Source organism: Macaca thibetana, chromosome 5 (assembly GCF_024542745.1).
Source record: "Macaca thibetana thibetana isolate TM-01 chromosome 5, ASM2454274v1, whole genome shotgun sequence".
NCBI lineage: Eukaryota > Metazoa > Chordata > Mammalia > Primates > Cercopithecidae > Macaca > Macaca thibetana.
Window position 1 is genome coordinate 24,539,234 of NC_065582.1, and position 19,099 is coordinate 24,558,332.

The window sequence follows — 19,099 nt, forward strand, 5'->3', positions numbered from 1 at the left end:
TATGGTGGTATAGAACATCAGTATTTCTCCCTTCCAACTGTAATTTTATATTCTTTAACAAATGTTTCTATCCCTCTGTGCTCCCTCCCCTTCCCAGCCTCAAGTGTCTTCTGGTATTTTACTACTGAGATCAACTCTTTTTAGCTTCCACGAGTGAGAACACGCAGTATTTAACTTTCTTCCTGGCTTATTTCACCTAACACAGTGTCTTCCAGTTCCTTCCATGTTGCCACAAATGACAAGGTTCCTTTTTTGTGGCTGAGAAGTATTCCATTGTGTATATATGCCACATTTTCTTAATCCACACCTACATTGATTCCCTCTCTTGGCTATTGTGAAGTGCTACAATAAACTTGAGAGTGCAGATGTCTCGTCCATATACCGATTTCACTTCCTTTAGATAATTGCCCAGTAATGGGATTTCTGGATTGTATGGTAGCTCTATTTGTAGCAAACAGCACAATTTTAATTGCAGCCAGCCCCAAATTTGTTGCTTGAGGGTTGTAACAAATTTACACACATACACACACACACACACACACACACGGTGGACATACGAACCACATACAAGGTATAAAGCGTGACCTACAAACAAAACATTTTATCAGTTTTAAGTATCTGAATCCCTTACTTGGACATCTTTACTGCGTAAGCTTTCAAAAAAAGAAAAAAAAAGGAAGTCACCAGATAATGACTCCACAGTTAAAAAAATAAAAATAATTACCACCATATCTAAGAATTACCAACCCTTGAGGAGTTACAACTTAGATACTTGAGATTCTATCAGTCCTGAAAAGTTTAGCTCTATTCTTCAACTGTAGAGAAAACACACATTATCTAAGCAGGGCAAAGAGCTGCTTCAATAAGTATTGCTTTACTAGGTCAACACGATTTCCCACAATAATTAAACCTGAAAAATTCATGTTCAAACAGCAAGGAAACATTTCAGCAAAGGAAGCACTTAAAAAAAAAAAAAAATAGAAACCAATCCTTTTGTTGTAAAACTCAATAACTTAATTTCTGTACTTTCAATTTTAAGAATAAAAGGTGACAATGTTTAAAACTGGAAACCAGATAATCAGACAAAAATCACATTTATTTCAAGAGCTCAAAGTGCAAATACAGCAAGTCAGTTCACAAACTTTCAAGATACAGTTTTTAATGACAATGGAAATTTGATATACAAAAATGAAAGGGTAAATAGAAATAAAGCTCCTCAATTTTTTAAAAAATTCAAGTAACTTGAAAAGCCTTTAGACTAAAATACTCCACTTACATCCACTCAGAAATGCCAGTACTGCACTGCAATCAAGAAGGACTCTTCAAGGAGAATCAGCTCAAACTGGTCAGTCTAGATTAGAATGGAAGTTCTTGGTGCTGGCTTTTCTTGATTTGGAAGCTTCAGTCACTCACTGCCATCAATTGATGAGCTTCAATCCATGACATTTTGATCTTTAGGCAAATTCCAAAACATGTTTAAAGTTAAAAAGGCTGGGCACAGTGGCTTATACCTATAATCTCAGCACTTTGGGAGGCCAAGGTGGGCAGATCACTTGAGGTCAGAAGTTCAAGACCAGCCTGGCCAACATCGTGAAACCCCATCTCTACAAAAATACAAAAATTAGCTGGGCATGGTGGTGGGTGCCTGTAATCCCAGCTACTTGGGAGGCTGAGGCAGGAGAATTGCTTGAACTGGGAGGCAGAGGTTGCAGTGAGCCGAGATTGTGCCGCTACACTCCAGCCTAGGCGACAGAGTGTGGCTTCATCTCAAAAAAACCCAAAAAAGTTAAATACAAGGCCAACACCACTATGAAGAATTTTCTGAAATGACCAGGATGTATCTAAAAGATTTAAAGACCAATGTCAACTTCAGGCCTATGGTTCTACTGGGAGAAAAGCCATAGATGAATACTTCTAGTACCCAAAACCTTCTTGGAAGCTTAGGAATATGGCCTTTAAAACTTTCTCATGAAAACTGTACTTAAATATATAGTCATTCATTTCTACATATATAGAACTTGTAGGTAAAGTAGAAAAAGTTCCCACTAGGAAGGTAATTAAAGGTTGTTAATGTTCTTTTTATCACTTAGTAGCCAGAAGACATGCTTATTTCTGCTCTCCAGAAGCAATGTTAGCTACTAGCTTCTGAATTCAGGAAAACGTTTATCTTTCAGGAAGGTTTACACGAGATATTTATTCAGTCTTTTTCTCAAACTTCTTCCTCTTTTCATAATAGGCATGATATTGAGAGTCTGTTCCAAAAATTCGATCCCACCATGTAAATGTTGAAGCATAGTTTCCAATGAAGTTCATGTGGTGGAAATCATGATGCCGAGAACCAGCATAGAAAGGGATCAGATTTAAAGGGTTGAGAGGAATATCATAGCCACTGAAACAAAAATGATAAACATTATTAAGGAATAAATACATCTCAAATAATTGTTGTTTCTATTACTAATCATGTGCTCACATTAACCAATTTAGATAACATTCCACTTTGCCTAGACCACTTTATTTCTAAGATGTTCACAAACAGCAAACACAGAAAATGGTGTATATTCTAGAAACCACTCTAAGAAAAAAAATCCTTAAAAAAAAATCTATGAAAATCATTTATTTTATGATAAAATATGTGAATGATGGAAGACAGGGATTATAGTAATGAATCTTTAGACACAGATTTTTAAGAATTAATTTTCTTTTATGTTTTAGAGGAAGCTTCCTCACCATAATCTATAACACTTGTAAATGAAGCCCAAAACACTAAGTATGTTTTTTAGGGAAAGTCACATAAAATTAGTATCAAGTATTAAAAAGGGCAGGCCCACGAATCCCTGTATAGCAACTTCATTTAGTTTTTTAGGCAATTGACAAGTTGGAATCAAATGTACCACAATTAACCAAAATACCAGTGTACTTTTCTATAGTTGGGAGAAGACAAATGGCTTCAAAAAAGAGTCCCATTTAAAGTATGCTCCTTTATTTCTAACTACATATCTACAATGACATCCAGTTATACTTATGTGAATCTCTCTAACCCTCTCTTCCTTTGAGGGGCTTAGAGGAAGGAAGGCAGAAAGAAACAATGGATACAAAAAAAATGAAAGAAATGTCGATTACAATTTTTCTACAGAAGAATATTCTCTGCCTAGGACTAGAAGCATTAATTTTGCTACTTTAGCACTTTAAAAATAATTCTTAGAATTTGATATTCTGCATTCATGAGTACAAAAGTACGTCCCAAGTCAAAATGCAATGAACACATAATTAAAAAATAATGAACAATTAGAATAAGCATTTAAGAAGGCATTCAATATAAATAATTTACCACAAAATGTCTTCCAATCAGCAGAAAGGAAGCATTTGAAATATGTACATACTACAAGCAGTAGTTTCATCTTGCAAGTGCTTTTATCAGTGCTGGACAGTAGAGATTAGAAAGTCTTATGCAATGAAGGCTGAATGCTTTGATATTTTTTCAAATATGAGTTAGGTTTAGGCTTATTACAGAAGGATAAAGAAATTGCTTGTCCTAAATATATATTTGCCCTAATAACACATTATCACTACAAAAATTATAACAGCATAGGCTAGAATGTAAAAACATCTATTATTTAAACTTATATTCAACAATTATGTTTTCTTAATATAACATTAAGAAGATTAACTTCTATTAGTCTACTTAGAAATATGATAATCTGACAGCCATGAAAATAAATACATTTCATTATATTTTATACCTGAACAGAAATCGATACTCACCTATGGACATCAATAGTTTCTAATAAACGAATGGTCACCCATGCCCAAAGAAGAATTACATGATCACACAAAAGCACGATGCCAATGAAAAATCCAGTTCCAAGAATTAGAGTCTCCAAAGGATGTGCATATTCAGCTTCCATTCCAAATGGAGCCTAAAACAAACAGATAAGAAATTCTTCATTTCTTAGCTATTGTGATGGTTAATTTTATGTGTCAACTTGGCTAGGCTATGATACCCAACTGTTTGATTAATATCAGTCTAGATGTTGTTGTGAAGGTATTTTTTAGATGTTGTTAACATTTAAATCAGTAGACTCTGAGTAAAGGTGATTACCCTTCATAATGAGGGTGGACTTCATCCAATCATTTGAAGGCCTTCAGGATAAAGGCTGAGGTTTCCTGAAGAAGGATTCTCAAGACTGCAACACCGAAACCCTGCCTGAGTTTCCAACTTGCTGCGCCACGGAATTTGGACCCAATGCTGCAACAATTCTTACCCGGATTTCCAGTCTGTAGCCTGCTTTACAGATTTCAGACTTGATAGCCCCACACTTGCATGAGCCAATTCCTTAAAATAAATCTCTCTCTCTCTGTGTATATATGCCCCAATGATTCTGCTTCACTGGAGAACTTCACTAATACATATATTCTATTTATGCATAAAGTTTTACAAAGTTATATTGATTCTATATGTAATGATGATTTATCTAGCCATACACTTGCATACCATGTAACCACGATCAATGCAAAACATACATAGCCAGTTTGATAAAGCTACATCAAAGCAATTCTAATAGGCTGGGCATGGTAGCTCACACCTGTAATCCCAGTACTTTGGGAGTCCAAGGTGGGTGGATCACCCAAGGTCAGGAGTTCGAGACCAGCCTGACCAACATAGTGAAATCCCGTCTCCACTAAAAATACAAAATTAGCCACGCGTGGTGACGCATGCCTGTAATCCCAGCTACTTGAGAAGCTGAGGCAGGAGAATCACTTGAACCCAGGAGGTGAAGGCTGCAGTGAGCCGAGCTCATGCCATTGCAGTCCAGACTGGACAACAAGAACAAAACTCCAGCTCCCAAAAAAAAAAAAAAAAAAAAAGGCAGTTCTAATAAAAGTTACTGTTTTTGTGGGAGTTAGCAATGTGAGGATCTAGCTGTGCCAGTGTAGCACTGTCCACAAGGATGGAAGTCCAAACTTTCATGTAATACTTTTCTTTCAGATCTCACTTTACCATGAAATTTAAATAATGAAGACAATGTGTAGAATTGACTTGTTTGTATGTGCGTGTGTGTGTTGTTCTTAATAATCATGTCAAAGGAAAAGAAAATAAAAACGTCACCAACAATTTTAGAAAAATGCTCGGGCAATGAAAACAGACATTTTGCCTTGAACAGAAAGAATTAAATATAACTCTCACATACCTGAAACTCATGATGAACTTTATGAATATATTTGTATATTCTTTTGTGGTGTAAGAGTCTATGCATAAAATAGTGCCAAGTATCTTCAATGACTGCACAGCCAAAGCATCTTGCCAAAAGAAAATACCTTTAAGATAAAAATGTTGTAATGTGTAAGAAATAATGTTTACTTAAACTATCCAGACTTTTAGTGGGGATGCTTGAGACATTACATAAAACTAAACACCCCAGGTTACCAGGTTGACCTAATTGGATATATTCATAAATAAATTCTCAAAACCACCAGATACAGCTACATAATCTGATGTAAGGTTAAAGAGACTGCCCACTAGACCAATTTCATTTCATTACAATGTTTGCACAACTTGCCTAATGACACGTTTCACAAGAGGTATCCCTGTTAAGTGATGCATGAGTATATCTATGTGTGTGTATATGTGTATATATACACGTACATATTTTTGTTTATATGAACACAATTTCTATAAACCTCGTAAATGATTCTCATATATTTCATTTATTTTAAACTTAAAATGTGACATAGTTTTTGTCAACATAAGCACTTATATATGTATATAAACATACAAAAGACGTTATGGAAACTTCTGATAGTAGACGCTCACCTTCCAATAAAATATTTTAAAGATGTAAAAATGGAAACATTTTAAGATTTTACTATGGTTTAGTTTTCTACTATTTATTTACTTCCAAAGTTTAGAACAAACATTAATTAAAATTAAGAAAAAGGGTAAACATTAACTATAACTTAATTGAATAAGCCACCATTGCGTGTAAAAGCCAAATTTTTATCTACATACCATCTTGGCATTCTTTCCCAATCATAAGGAATATTGAAATACTCTGTAAAATAATAGGTTCCACAAATCAAAGGCAGCTGGATACAGAAGTGATTAAAGAGAAGAACTTTGAAACATTTCCATTGGTTTTCCCATGTCTCTGGCTTATCCTATGGAGAAAAATCACAATATCTAATATTAGTCTCTGCTATCAGAGTTTAACTTGACCTAATTTTTTCTCTGTTTATGTTGGACCTTAATTCTATGTCAGTTAAATGTTAACTTTATAGTAACTAAGACTCAGGAATCTTTACCTTCTAAATTCTTGACAACTACTATCACTACTTTAGGTGAAGAAACTGTTAACAGACGCACCCAGCCATAATGATCTCAAACAAAGAAACACTACAGAATGAATAATTCTCCAGTGTTTGCTGCCACACATCATTCACTTCACTTCTTTTACCAGAAGTTTCAGAGAAGAAGAAATATAATATGCTAAGATTACAGGTGGGTGTCCGCAATTGAAGAAGTTGTACACGAAGCACTGGAAGCCTTGTACACAGTTTAAGTCGATGCTTCCAGGCACTCAGTGGTATTCATTCCAATAAATAAGTGCACTTTTGTTCATATCCAATGACAGAATTACAAACTCTGTGTTGAGAGGTACAGAGATGTGTCCTGATTATGGAGTTCACAGATTCCAGTCAAAATGAGAAAAGTTAGATCAACATGAGATGTTCATAAGACCTCATCAGGATACCCATTATAATGGCTTAACAAGCCATTATAAAAAACAAAGCAAAACAAAACAAAACAAAAACTAACTAAATGTATTCAATTTATAGGACTGCACTTAAGATATAAAAAAAGTGCTTCGGGTTTTACAAAACGATGGTGACAATAAATATCAGCTATTGCTTCGTTTTAAACGTCACTGCTGAAAAACTCAGAAATCTGCCAACAAAACTATTTTATTTCAACATGATATTCAAAGTACGGGAACTACTGAGCATCAGTAAAAGCCCAAAGAGGTCAACCAGCTTGGGGAGGGTCACACATGCAGTTATTAGCAGAAGTAGGACTAACTAAAATCTAGGTCTCCAGATCCAGTTCTGTTCTTGAAATTCTTTAAGGGATATCTTCCTGACAAAAATAGGAAAAGCACTGAACTAAGAATCAATCCAGAGACTTGTGCTCTAATACCAGGGCTGCTACTCACCAGTTAACTAGCTCTTGTAATGTTTACAACTCAGTTTCTTCAACAGTAAAATGAGAGGATCTGACAACTGCCTTTGTATTTCTAATCTGAGCATTATCTAACCCCACTCCTCTAAACCTCCACTCTGTAATTGGGGACAAAATAAATGAAAGATTCAGGCTTCATTTTGCAATAGACTGTCTCCTACAGAAACTATGGCTAACAGACTTAATTTCCCAGGTAGACTGTGATATCGATGTAGTTACAGAAATTACAAAGTTAATCAACTATAATAAAATCACATGCTATACCATTTAGAGTATACATAAATTAGTTACAAAGACAGTTAGCAATACAAATTCATACCTAGTGCAAAATGAAAGTTTACCACATTTTACTTTACGCATAACTGTACTTAATATAAAAGAATACCTTTACAAGGGCCACATACTTTAGAAATAATATTTTTAGTACATTTATCTTTGAGGAAAATTTTTGGAGAATTACTAACATGTATGATTTTTTTTTTGAAAGAAATAGATCCTGCAAAGTCTGCTTTACTTTTTCATTCCTGTGAAATTTCCCCTAACTAGCAAGGATGTGCATTAGCTCTCCAGCTGTCTGTTCTGCTTGAAAGCAGAAAGTCTTTAGTACTATTTCATCACCACCACCAGCTTCTTCTTTTTGACAATTTTAAGAATAAAAACATTTATTGCATATGTTAAATATAATTCTCAAATATTTTCTCTTAAACAATTGATACCCTCAATGTTAATCAGGGTATCTGCCTTCAAAATGCATAAACCTGTAATTAATTTGTATTGATATTTTGGTTTCTTTTAAAACGCCTTTAACTTGTGAAAACTAGTCCTGATTTAAAATCACGTTTTATCAAAAATGCTCAAAGCATGGACTTTAATGGCTATGAAACGTAAAGATTTGCTGAGTACAGACTTGAAACCATATTACCCAGCCTTTCAATCTGTTCATAAACAACTAGTTCTGACCAACTAGACTACAGCTTATTCTTTCCTTTGCCACACTATATTTTAAAGCTGCTCATATACCCTTGCCTGAATAAGCTCTTCCTCTCTCTGTAAAGGTTACTACTTCCAACCAATGAGTCACTTGCAAAGTGCAGTGAAGGAGAAAAAGGATGCTTTTGCCTGGCCAGCCATACAATGCATCAGCTCTATAAATAAATCATTGGGTGACACATGGCAGCCACAATCACCCTAAAAGTGCATTAGAACTTAGACATCCAAACTTAATTCTGCCTTTCAAAGCAGGTGCTTTTCTAAAAAGCACTTTGGAACTTTTGTGACCTTAATTGAGGGTCACAGAATACTCTCCTTTGGGTTACATTATTTTTCATTTCCTTCACCTTTACCCTTTGCTCTTTTCACCTTTGGCCTGGAGTCCGCCGTCATCTGACCCCTGTATTATCCCCAGAGAGGATTAATATTAACACTTGCTTAAAGTGAGCCTCTGGGAGAGGCTGTGAAACTAACAGAATGATAACAGAGAATGTGCACAGACTGCCATCCAAAATATATACAGTTGTCCCTTGGTATCTTTGGGGGATTGGTTCTGGGACTTTCTGCAAATGCCAAAATCTGAAGATGCTCAAGTGCTTGATACAAAATGACATAGTATTTGACATAACCTATAACCTACGCATATCCTCCCGTATACTTGAAATAATCTCTACACCACTTATAATACTTAATAAAATGCAAATGCTCTATAAATAGTTGTTATTTGGAATAATGACAAGGAAAAAAAAAGACTGTACATGTAAAGTGTAGACACAATTTTTTCCCCTGAATATTTCTGATCTGCAGTTGGTTGGATCCATGGATACATAACCCATGGATAAGGAGGGCCAATTGTACTGAGTGAATGGAAATTACTTTCCATAGATGAATACTCTCAGCGGTCTACTTTCTACCAAGACTGTGTGCCCTTGAATTTTAGTTTGGAGCGACTTTTTCTGAAAAGTAAACAGTAAACACTAGAAACTATCATCAGCTTACCAAATGCTGACAAATAATTCATCTTTCTAATAAGCTACGCCAAATTCTCATGTCAAGCTCATAGACTACACACTAGATTTCACCTTGTCATGTACATAGCGACCTCTCAACATTTAGTGCAATGAAGCAAATATCCAGAAACGAGGAGCTTCACCTCCTTATTTGGGATGATATGAATGCTGCAGAACTACCTACCATACATTTAGGGGAAAAAAACTTTGATAGCCCTGATCAAGGTCATACTGTATTAACAGTCCCTGAGATTTGCTGGAACATAGAGTTGGGGTGAACTGAAAAATATGCACAAATCACCATACCTTTCCTTTCCAGCTAGCTTAAACATTAAAATTTGTAAACTTAAATTAGATAACCATCACATCTACTTAAAGCCCAATTTAATAAACTATTCTTGAAATATTATCAATAATGACCTAGGACTGTGTTATTCAATTCAGCTAGTAACATGTGGCTACCAAACACTTTAAACATGGCTAGCCTAAATTGAGATAGACTAAAATTAATGTAAAATACACACGGGATTGCAAAGACTTATTAAATATCTCATTAAGCATTTTTTAGATTTTGATTACTGGTTGAAATAATAATTTACATTTATTTCTTATTCTTTTTTGAGACAAGGTCTCACTCTGTCGCCTGCGCTAGGGTATAGTGGTGCAATCCCTCTGCTTCAGCCTCATAAGTAGCTAGGACTTACATTGCCATGCTTGGGTATTTTTGTATTTTTTTTGTAGAGACATTTCCCAGGATGGTCTTGAACTCCTGGCCTCAAGCAATCCTCCTGCCTTGGCCTCCCAAAGTGCTGGAATTACAGGCATGGACCCTGTACCCAGCAATAGTTTACACTTACTGAGTTAAATAATACACATTATGAAATTAATTTATTTATTTTTACATTTTCTATGTATTCTACTAGAAAATTTAAAATTACACACATGGCTTCATTATATTTCTATTGTATATCACTGATTTAGCCTCTCAAACCAAAGCCCTATTTACTTTTAAAATATTCAGCAACATTAATAATATTCTATTTCTAGTCCCTTATACTCACCTTTTGAATTTTGTATTTTTTCATATAAGGTATAAATTGAAATAAAAATCCAGGTAAACAGAACGAGAAATAAAGGGCTTCATGAACTATAAGGGATCCCCATGTTGCAATCTGGAACTTTGTATAATTATTCAACATATAGTTCCAAGCATTTTTAAATGGTTCTTGCAGAGGATTCTCAGGTAAAAGTGAATCTACATATTCCACAGCCAAGGATGCTGAACTAAAGATGCTGACACTTTCATTTGTTGCCATTTTTCAAATCTCTGCAGACAGCCTTATAATTCTGTAGAAATGAATACATATAATAAGTTAAGCAATAATTCAAAAAATAAAACAGTTAAAAAATGCATCCTCTGATCATTTTTAAAATAATTACTAAAGGAGTACAAATTTTTTACCAAAAAATTACTAAAGGAGTACAAATGGTTTTACACCATTTTAAAAAATTTGCTGGATATCATCACCATTTCCATTTGTAGATATTCCTTTAAAAACACATTATTTTCAAGAACAATAGCTAAAAGAATAGGGGAAAATTTTTTTCAAGCTATATTTAAAGAAATCATCAGTGTGGTTCTCATGGAAAAGCTTCTAATTTAAATAAGCAATAGCTGGGTTTAAATGTATCACTTACAGCCAAAAGAACCTATAAAGAAAAAGCCTACCAAATACGAGTACATAAAAATTAAGTACTTCCTACTGGGTAATAGAAAGACAGTCATAAACAAAGTCAAAGATAAAATGACAAACTGGGAAAAATATTTCCAACATTTTACAACAAACGGCTACAAAGTGAGATTTAGAAAAAAGACAAAAAAGACAATAGAAAAATGACAAAAGCAGTTCACAGAAAAATAAAGACAAATGGTCACTAAACAAGGAAGAATCCTCACTTCATTCAAATGAGGAAATGCACCCTAAAACAAAGAGAAACTTTTAGCCTGAGTAGCACATCTTTAAAAGTTTATTAGTGCCCAATGTCCAGTACTGGTAAGGGGGTGAGAAAACAGGCATGACCATACATTGTGGGCAGGGGGGATACATCAGTGTTATCACTGGAGGAAAAATAAGCAACACCTATCATAATTCAAAATGAACACATCCTTTGAAGCAGCAGCTTTCTCATTCAAGGGTACAAAGGCAGATACACTAAGATAGAAGGAAGCATTTCTTGTAACAGCAAAAACAGGAAAAAATAAAAGCAAAACACAAGCCATCAACAAGGTATGGGTTAAATAAATTAAGTCCTTCCATAAACAATTATACCGCCATTTAAAAGAACAAGATCTATACGCTCTACGTAGAAAGATGTCTAAGACACAGTGTTAATCCAAATAACAAGTTACAGAATAATATGCATAGCCAGAGTCCCACATAAGATTTTTTGAAAAGGATATATATTTTATTTATGCACTTCTATGCATATGTACATATAGAGACACACAGAAACAGAAAATGTACATATGGTTACAAAGGGAACAATTTAGAGTGGTGATTTCTAGGAAAACAGGTGTGTGATCGGGTAGGAGATAGTGTTACGGAGAACAGAGCATGGTGCGGAAGGGGAGAATGTTATGGAAGTCAGAGTGTGGCGGGGTAGGGGAGAATGTTATGGAAGTCAGATTGTGGCGGGGTAGGGGAGAATGTTATAGAAGACAGAGTGTGGCGGGGTAGGGGAGAATGTTATGGAAGTCAGAGTGTGGCGGGGTAGGGGAGAATGTTATGGAAGTCAGATTGTGGCGGGGTAGGGGAGAATGTTATAGAAGACAGAGTGTGGCGGGGTAGGGGAGAGTGTTATGGAAGACAGTGTGGCGGGGCAGGGGAGAGTGTTATGGAAGACAGTGTGGCGGGGCAGGGGAGAGTGTTATGGAAGATGGAGTGTGGCGGGGCAGGGGAGAATGTTATGGAAGACAGTGTGGCGGGGCAGGGGAGAGTGTTATGGAAGACAGTGTGGTGGGGCAGGGAAGAGTGTTATGGAAGACAGTGTGGCGGGGCAGGGGAGAGTGTTATGGAAGATGGAGTGTGGCGGGGCAGGGGAGAATGTTATGGAAGTCAGAGTGTGGCGGGGTAGGGGAGAATGTTATAGAAGACAGAGTGTGGCGGGGTAGGGGAGAATGTTATAGAAGACAGAGTGTGGCGGGGTAGGGGAGAATGTTATAGAAGACAGAGTGTGGCGGGGTAGGGGAGAATGTTATGGAAGACAGAGTGTGGTGGGGCAGGGGAGAGTGTTATGGAAGACAGTGTGGCGGGGCAGGGGAGAGTGTTATGGAAGACAGTGTGGCGGGGTAGAGGAGAGTGTTATGGAAGATGGAGTGTGGCGGGGTAGGGGAGAGTGTTATGGAAGACAGTGTGGCGGGGCAGGGGAGAGTGTTATGGAAGACAGTGTGGCGGGGTAGAGGAGAGTGTTATGGAAGATGGAGTGTGGCGGGGTAGGGGAGAGTGTTATGGAAGACAGTGTGGCGGGGCAGGGGAGAGTGTTATGGAAGACAGTGTGGCGGGGTAGAGGAGAGTGTTATGGAAGACAGTGTGGCGGGGCAGGGGAGAGTGTTATGGAAGATGGAGTGTGGCGGGGTAGGGGAGAATGTTATAGAAGACAGAGTGTGGCGGGGTAGGGGAGAATGTTATAGAAGACAGAGTGTGGCGGGGTAGGGGAGAATGTTATAGAAGACAGAGTGTGGCGGGGTAGGGGAGAATGTTATAGAAGACAGAGTGTGGCGGGGTAGGGGAGAGTGTTATGGAAGACAGTGTGGCGGGGCAGGGGAGAGTGTTATGGAAGACAGTGTGGCGGGGCGGGGGAGAGTGTTATGGAAGATGGAGTGTGGCGGGGCAGGGGAGAGTGTTATGGAAGACAGTGTGGCGGGGCAGGGGAGAGTGTTATGGAAGACAGTGTGGCGGGGCAGGGGAGAGTGTTATGGAAGACAGTGTGGCGGGGCGGGGGAGAGTGTTATGGAAGATGGAGTGTGGCGGGGTAGGGGAGAGTGTTGTGGAAGACAGTGTGGAGGGGTAGGAGACAGTGTTATGGAAGAGAGAAAAGAAAATTTCTTATGTCTTTTGCACAATTTAAACTTTTAAATGAGCTTGTTCTACTTACATAATAAATAAGCTCAATAGGTCACAAACCAAAATACAAACTTTTCAAAAGTCACTTTCCTAAAAATGTTCACCACTGCTGCTTCTAATTTATGAATTTTTTGGGACCATTTAAAAATGAGTATTTTAAAACCTCAGAAGCGTTCTAGTGCTTAAAAAGTCCCCTTCCCAACACTTCTCAAATTGACCTTTTATCCCATTCTACAGAAGGAATATTGAGAACCTAGCCAACTCCTTCAGGCATCTGAATTCACTTCATGCCCTCCTTCTTCTGTCCTACTCATCTCAAATGACTTACACCACAGTGACTATAGTGTTCCATCCTGTGTCATTACAAGCCTCAAAATTTCTTTGCTCATTCATTCTTTCCTCTGAGACTGACCAGTCTTCCTGTGTTCTTACCTTACCTCAAGAACTTGTCCATCACTTATCCTTTCTTATCTTTCATCCTTCTCCCTTCAGGGAATCCATTCCCTCACGTCTAAAAACACATTCCCGTCTTTTCTTTTCTTTTTTTTTTCCAGACAGGGTCTCACTCTGTCACCCAAGCTGGAATGCAGTGGCTCAATTATGGCTTACTGCAGCCTCCACCTCCCAGGCTCAAGCAATCCTCCCACCTCAGCCCCTCGTAGCTGGGACCACAGGCACACACTACCACGCCTGGCTAATTTTTTTTATTTTTATTTTTTGTGGAGACATAGGTCACCCTATGTTGCCCAGACTGGTCTTAAACTCCTAGGCTCAAGTGATCCTCCCATCTCAGCCTCCCAAAGTGTGGGGATTAGGTGTGAGCCACTGTGCCCAGCCTCCTTTGTTAATAAACACCTTCCTAGCCTCCATTACCTCTTCCAAGCCACTGTCTCATTTATCTTCCTTTGAACCAACCAACTTCTTTCTCAAAGGAGAGCTCTACATAAAGATTGCTTAACTCAGCTGGGCATGGTGGCTCACGCCTGTAATCCCAGCACCTTGGGGAGGCTGATGCCGGCAGATCACCTGAGGTCAGGAGTTCAGGTGAATCACTTGAACTGAGGAGGTGGAGGTTTCAGTAAGCTGAGATTGCACTCTAGCCTGGGCATGAACAGCAAAACTCTTGTCTCAAAAAAAAAAAAAGATTGCTTAACTCACCCACACAACTCACTGAGCTACTTGCAATCTGGCTCCCCACCTACAAGAAAATGTCTTCAATCATCTTCTAAGTTGTAAAATAAGACAACCATCCAATCTTAATTTTTCACAAGGTGATTAGTAAATTTGACAATGATGAACCAAGACCACTTACTACTAGTCCTGTCCTGTGACCTTGGGCAAATTTCGTAACCTCTCTGTGATGCAGTTTTCTCATCAAAAGAAATTAAAACAGTAGGTCTTCCAGTGAGTCCAAGAGATAATGCATATAAAGCACTCAGTAGTGGACCTGGCATGTAATAGCTACAAGAAACTAACAATTATTGGGCACTTTCTGTGCCAAGAACTGTGTTCAAAGCATGCTACATGCTCTTACATTTTAATTTCAATCCTTACCACACCTTCGTGAGGTAGGTATTATTTTATCCCCATTTTATAGATAAAATAACTGAGGTTTAGAAAGATTAAGCAACTTGCCTGAAGTCTAATGCTTCGGGCATTAACAAATGTTTAATGTTAAGTTAATGATTAACTTAACAAATGCTAAGTGGGGAAGCCCCCGCAGTTATCCATTATATTATACTATAGTTATAAATACAACCCATAATAAGTATTAGAGTACAAGGAGAATAATTCCTATAGTTTACCTAAGCCCTCTGAAAAGGTATTTCACATGACTTGTCTTTATCTTCTTATCTCCTGTTTATATTCTAGCAACTGCACTCTGCATTCTATTGTCATCACTGCACTGAACTTACTCTTACTAAAATCACTAAGGAGGCCGGGTGCGGTGGCTCACGCTGGTAATCCCAGCACTTTGGGAAGCCGAGGTGGGCGGATCACAAGGTCAGGAGTTCGAGACCAGTCTGGCCAATATGATGAAACCTCATCTCTACCAAAAAAATACAAAAACATTAGCCAGGTGTCATGGAGCACGCCTGTATTCCCAGTTACCTGGACGGCTGAGGCAGGAGAATTGCTTGAACCTGGGGGGCTGAGGTTGCAGGGAGCTGAGATCCCGACACTGCACTCCAGCCTGGGCAACAAAGCGAGACTCCGTCTCAAAAAAACAAACAAACAAAAAAATCGCTATGGATCTCCAGTTGCCAAACTCAATAAACTTTTTGGTTTTTGGAGTTTATTTTATTTGACTAATCTGGAAGATTTGATATTTCTCTTCTTGAAATACTGCCTTTTCTTGGTTCTTGGAACTCAAATGCATTCACTCTGACAAGTATTGTGCATTCATTGTGCCAGCTGCTGCCCTTACCCCTGAGTTCACAAAACACAAAATTTAGTGAGGAATAACAATTAGTGTCCAAACCATCAAAAATTAGGTGATAAGAAAAATAAAGGGGGGAATACACAGTGCTATGAACTTCTAGAGAAAGGTGCTATCTAAACTGAGACCTAGAACAGGAGAGGAAACTGACAAGTTAAAAAATAGAGCGAGGGAGAGAGGGTCAAGGGAGGGGTTTTGCACAGAGAGAACAGCACTCCAAAAACTCAACCAGGAGAGTAGAAAGAATATGAGAATTCAAGCTGGAAAGTTTCCCAATAATGCCTTCCTTACTCCCTTCTAACGATTCTAGATGGTCTTGGGTGATCTTAACTATTTTCTGTTTTAAAAATACGCTGATATCCATCCTTTCTACCTCTTGCCCTCTCCCCTAAACTCCAGGATCTGATTATCCAAGTTTACTGGTCATATCCAATCAGAGAGTTCAGAGGCACACGAACTCACTCAGCAGGTCCAAAGGTTCAGTACGTGCTCCTCACAAACCCCGCCCAAATGCTAGACCACCTTTAATGCTTAATTCTCAGACATAACGTTTTAAGTCTCTCCCATCTCTGCTGCCTTGATTAAGTCTTCAAACTCTTACCCAATTTAGAAACACTTGGTTTACTTAACATTCAGGAACTTACTTTTCACAAAGGAGCAAGGGAATGGATATATTGTTGCTAACTGATTAAGGAATTAAAGAGGAGGGGGAAACGAGGTCTTGGAAAATTGAATTTCCTTTTGCTTTACTCATTCTTGGGCAACCTAAATGACTGGAAGCGTACTCTGGAGCAGGCTGACTAGATAAATTTAGTTATTTGTGGATTCTCAGAAACCTTGAAGTTTAGCTGTCAGCCAGTCTCTGTCCTTTGGCACTTTAAAACGGATTTCACCAGCTCCTTCATTTTCTGGACTTGCCCTGCCTCCAAGCTTGCCCTTCTTAAACCTTATCTCTAAGATGCAATGCCAGGATCTATATAAATCTAAACATAAGAAATAAGCTCCTTAAAACACTCAAAGTTCAAGGGAGTGCTTGCCCTAAGCATAAAGATCAAGCCCCTCTGTGATTGATGCACACGAGGCCCTTCCAGACTTCTTCACTCTTCATTTGTTACATTCTCGCCATCCTACACTTCACATTTTTACAGTATCTGATCACCCATGGTTGCTACTGCTTCATTCCTCTCTGCCCACGGAAATATCGTTCCCTTACAGGTGATGTCCTCCCATCCAACTCCTAGTCACCCTTCAGCAACCTCCTCTCGGACGCCCTTCCCAACCCCCCTACTCCCAAAGCACATTACATCTTACCTCCTTCCAGTGTTTCCTGCTTTTGTATAACTTTCGCCAAGCTACCACCCTGTGCTGCAACTGTCTTCTACGTCCCATCTCCCGAAGACAACACTCTTTAAAGGGCAAGAAACATGTCCTAGCCTAGTTCCATCACTGAAGAATTTCACTCCGTTTTCCTCCTTTCTAGCACGTACCTTTCCTAGGCCCACCTTGACTCCAGTCTCCCTCCGCCCCTTCTCGGGTACCACTGCCAGCGTCCGGCCCAGCGCGCGCATCCGCACCCCGAACCCGCTCCCCTCGATCTCACGGAGCACCGGGTGGGAGCCCACCTGCTGCCCCTTCCTCGCTCACGAGCCACTCCCCCGACCCCCTCACCTGAACGGCCGCGAGATGACTGCCGGCCACCGTCACCCAGGATCAGCCAGGTGTTCCGACCTCGGAACTTGCCTCGCCCGGCTCGGGGGTGGAGCCCGGTGGGCCAGGCGCTCAGTCCCGTCGTTATTGGCCTGCGAGGGCTCCCGCCCCGTCTTCTCGGCGCGGTGATTGGTCTGTGCAGTTGCCGACATCGTGTGACTCGCGCGAAGGAGCCCCTGGCGGTCCCAGCCATTGGCTCCGCGGATGGAGTGAGGATAGTGAGACCCGCAGGGCCAGCCAATGGCAGGCGTCGCGGGGCTCCAGGAGGCGCGGAAGCGTGAGCGCGCGTCACGGCGTGAGGGGGCGGGCACAGACGGATGGCCGCCCTGCCCTGCCGCGCGGAGTCGCCTTGGCAACTGCGGTCCCCGCAGATTGGCAGTCAGAGCCTGCGCTGTGCTGGGGCGAGAGTGTCGCGCCAGCCGCCGTCCCAGGACTTTTATTTCAACTGTGACCTGTGTAGCAGCCGCAACTCCCAAACCCGGGAGGAAAAGAGTATAAATGAGTCTTAAAATCTATGTTGACTGTTTTGTGTTGCTAGACACCCTTGCCTTTTTCTGGTCTACCTTTTAGATTTAGATCTTTCGTCTCCCTTGTTTCCCCAGCCTACGTATCCTTTAATAAATCCCTGTATTTTGAAAACGGAGAATTTCAAATGCGATTATCGTCATTTTGCAGATGAGAAATAGAGGCTGGGAAAGATTTAAAAAGATTGAACATCAAGGGAGATTTCGGCTCCCAGGACCTTGACCTCGCTACGTGAGCTGAAAACGCCCAGGTGATGTTGCAGTTGCTGTGCTGGACGATGAGGGCCCAGGGGCGGGGGCCTGACGCAGGTCTTTGCAGCTCTAAGCTCAGTTTACGCCATCTCTCAACATTAAAATATTGTGTACTGGGGTATAATAATAAAACTGTGTACAGATGCATAATATACTAAAACTTTCACTTAAAGGAAAAGGGGCCTTTAAAGAAAAAACCGCACAGGGGCATCATTTGGGCTAGTGAAGGCCCTTTTTCCTCCATCTTTATTAAGGTATAATTTACAAAAATTGTGTTTACGGCGCACATATGATGTTTTGATTATGTATATGTCAAATCTACACAGCTTCTGAAAACAGAATACTATTGTTTCACTCCTCCATGCTTTTGCTTAAACTGGCCCTCTGCCTGGAATAATCAGCCATCTCCACGCCGCCCCATCAATTCAGGTGCTATCTCCTTGAGGAAGTTCCCTCCTGAAAAGTGTGTTTTTTAGATTCAGTGTGACCTGTACTCATCCGTCTACCCCTTATGTTTGGCACACACATTCTTTCTAAAGTATCATGACAGAGGTCACGTCAAATGAAAAGAAATGGGATCTGTCCCTTGGTTGTGTCAGCCCTGTCTTTAGGATGCCTTTAGAGTGGTGTCTGAAACCGTCCCTACATAGTTCATCAAATTAATCTGGGAAAAAGGGGTGGGGGGAACGAAAATAAACCAAGCTTGCGGCACACTGAGGATTAATCATTAGGTCAACTTGCTGTCTGATCCCTTCCTCATAATTGTTTGCCTATTGCTTCAGAATCATGTAGACCCTGTTACAAGGTTATAGTTTCCC

At 39.5% G+C, this 19,099-nt stretch overlaps 1 protein-coding gene across 3 annotated transcripts; it reads right to left on the reverse strand.

The window, feature by feature from the left end:
* Window positions 1-996: 996 nt before the first annotated feature.
* Window positions 997-17,608, reverse strand: MSMO1 (methylsterol monooxygenase 1). Of its 3 annotated transcripts, none has more exons than XM_050791835.1 (6): window positions 17,467-17,608; window positions 10,296-10,581; window positions 6,008-6,156; window positions 5,190-5,316; window positions 3,763-3,917; window positions 997-2,389 (listed from the first exon to the last, which is right to left on the reverse strand). In XM_050791835.1, the coding sequence occupies exons 2-6, from the start codon at window positions 10,548-10,550 to the stop codon at window positions 2,194-2,196; spliced, it is 882 nt and encodes a 293-aa protein (XP_050647792.1). In that variant the 5' UTR covers window positions 10,551-10,581; window positions 17,467-17,608; the 3' UTR covers window positions 997-2,193. The 3 variants fall into 3 exon arrangements, with proteins under 3 accessions (XP_050647792.1, XP_050647793.1, XP_050647794.1); XM_050791836.1 differs by lacking the exon at window positions 17,467-17,608 and adding an exon at window positions 17,110-17,204; XM_050791837.1 differs by lacking the exon at window positions 10,296-10,581 and having other exon boundaries at window positions 17,467-17,519.
* Window positions 17,609-19,099: the final 1,491 nt, after the last annotated feature.

Bases quoted from the DNA above. Each gene is read 5' to 3' on its own strand.
- MSMO1 (XM_050791835.1), bottom strand. From the start codon at position 10,550: ATGGCAACAAATGAAAGTGTCAGCATCTTTAGTTCAGCATCCTTGGCT. The intron at 6,157-10,295 runs GTGAGTATAAGG...TTTTCTCCATAG, and splicing joins AAAAATACAAAATTCAAAAG to GATAAGCCAGAGACATGGGA. The intron at 3,918-5,189 runs GTATGTGAGAGT...TGTTTGTTTTAG, and splicing joins AAGTTCATCATGAGTTTCAG to GCTCCATTTGGAATGGAAGC.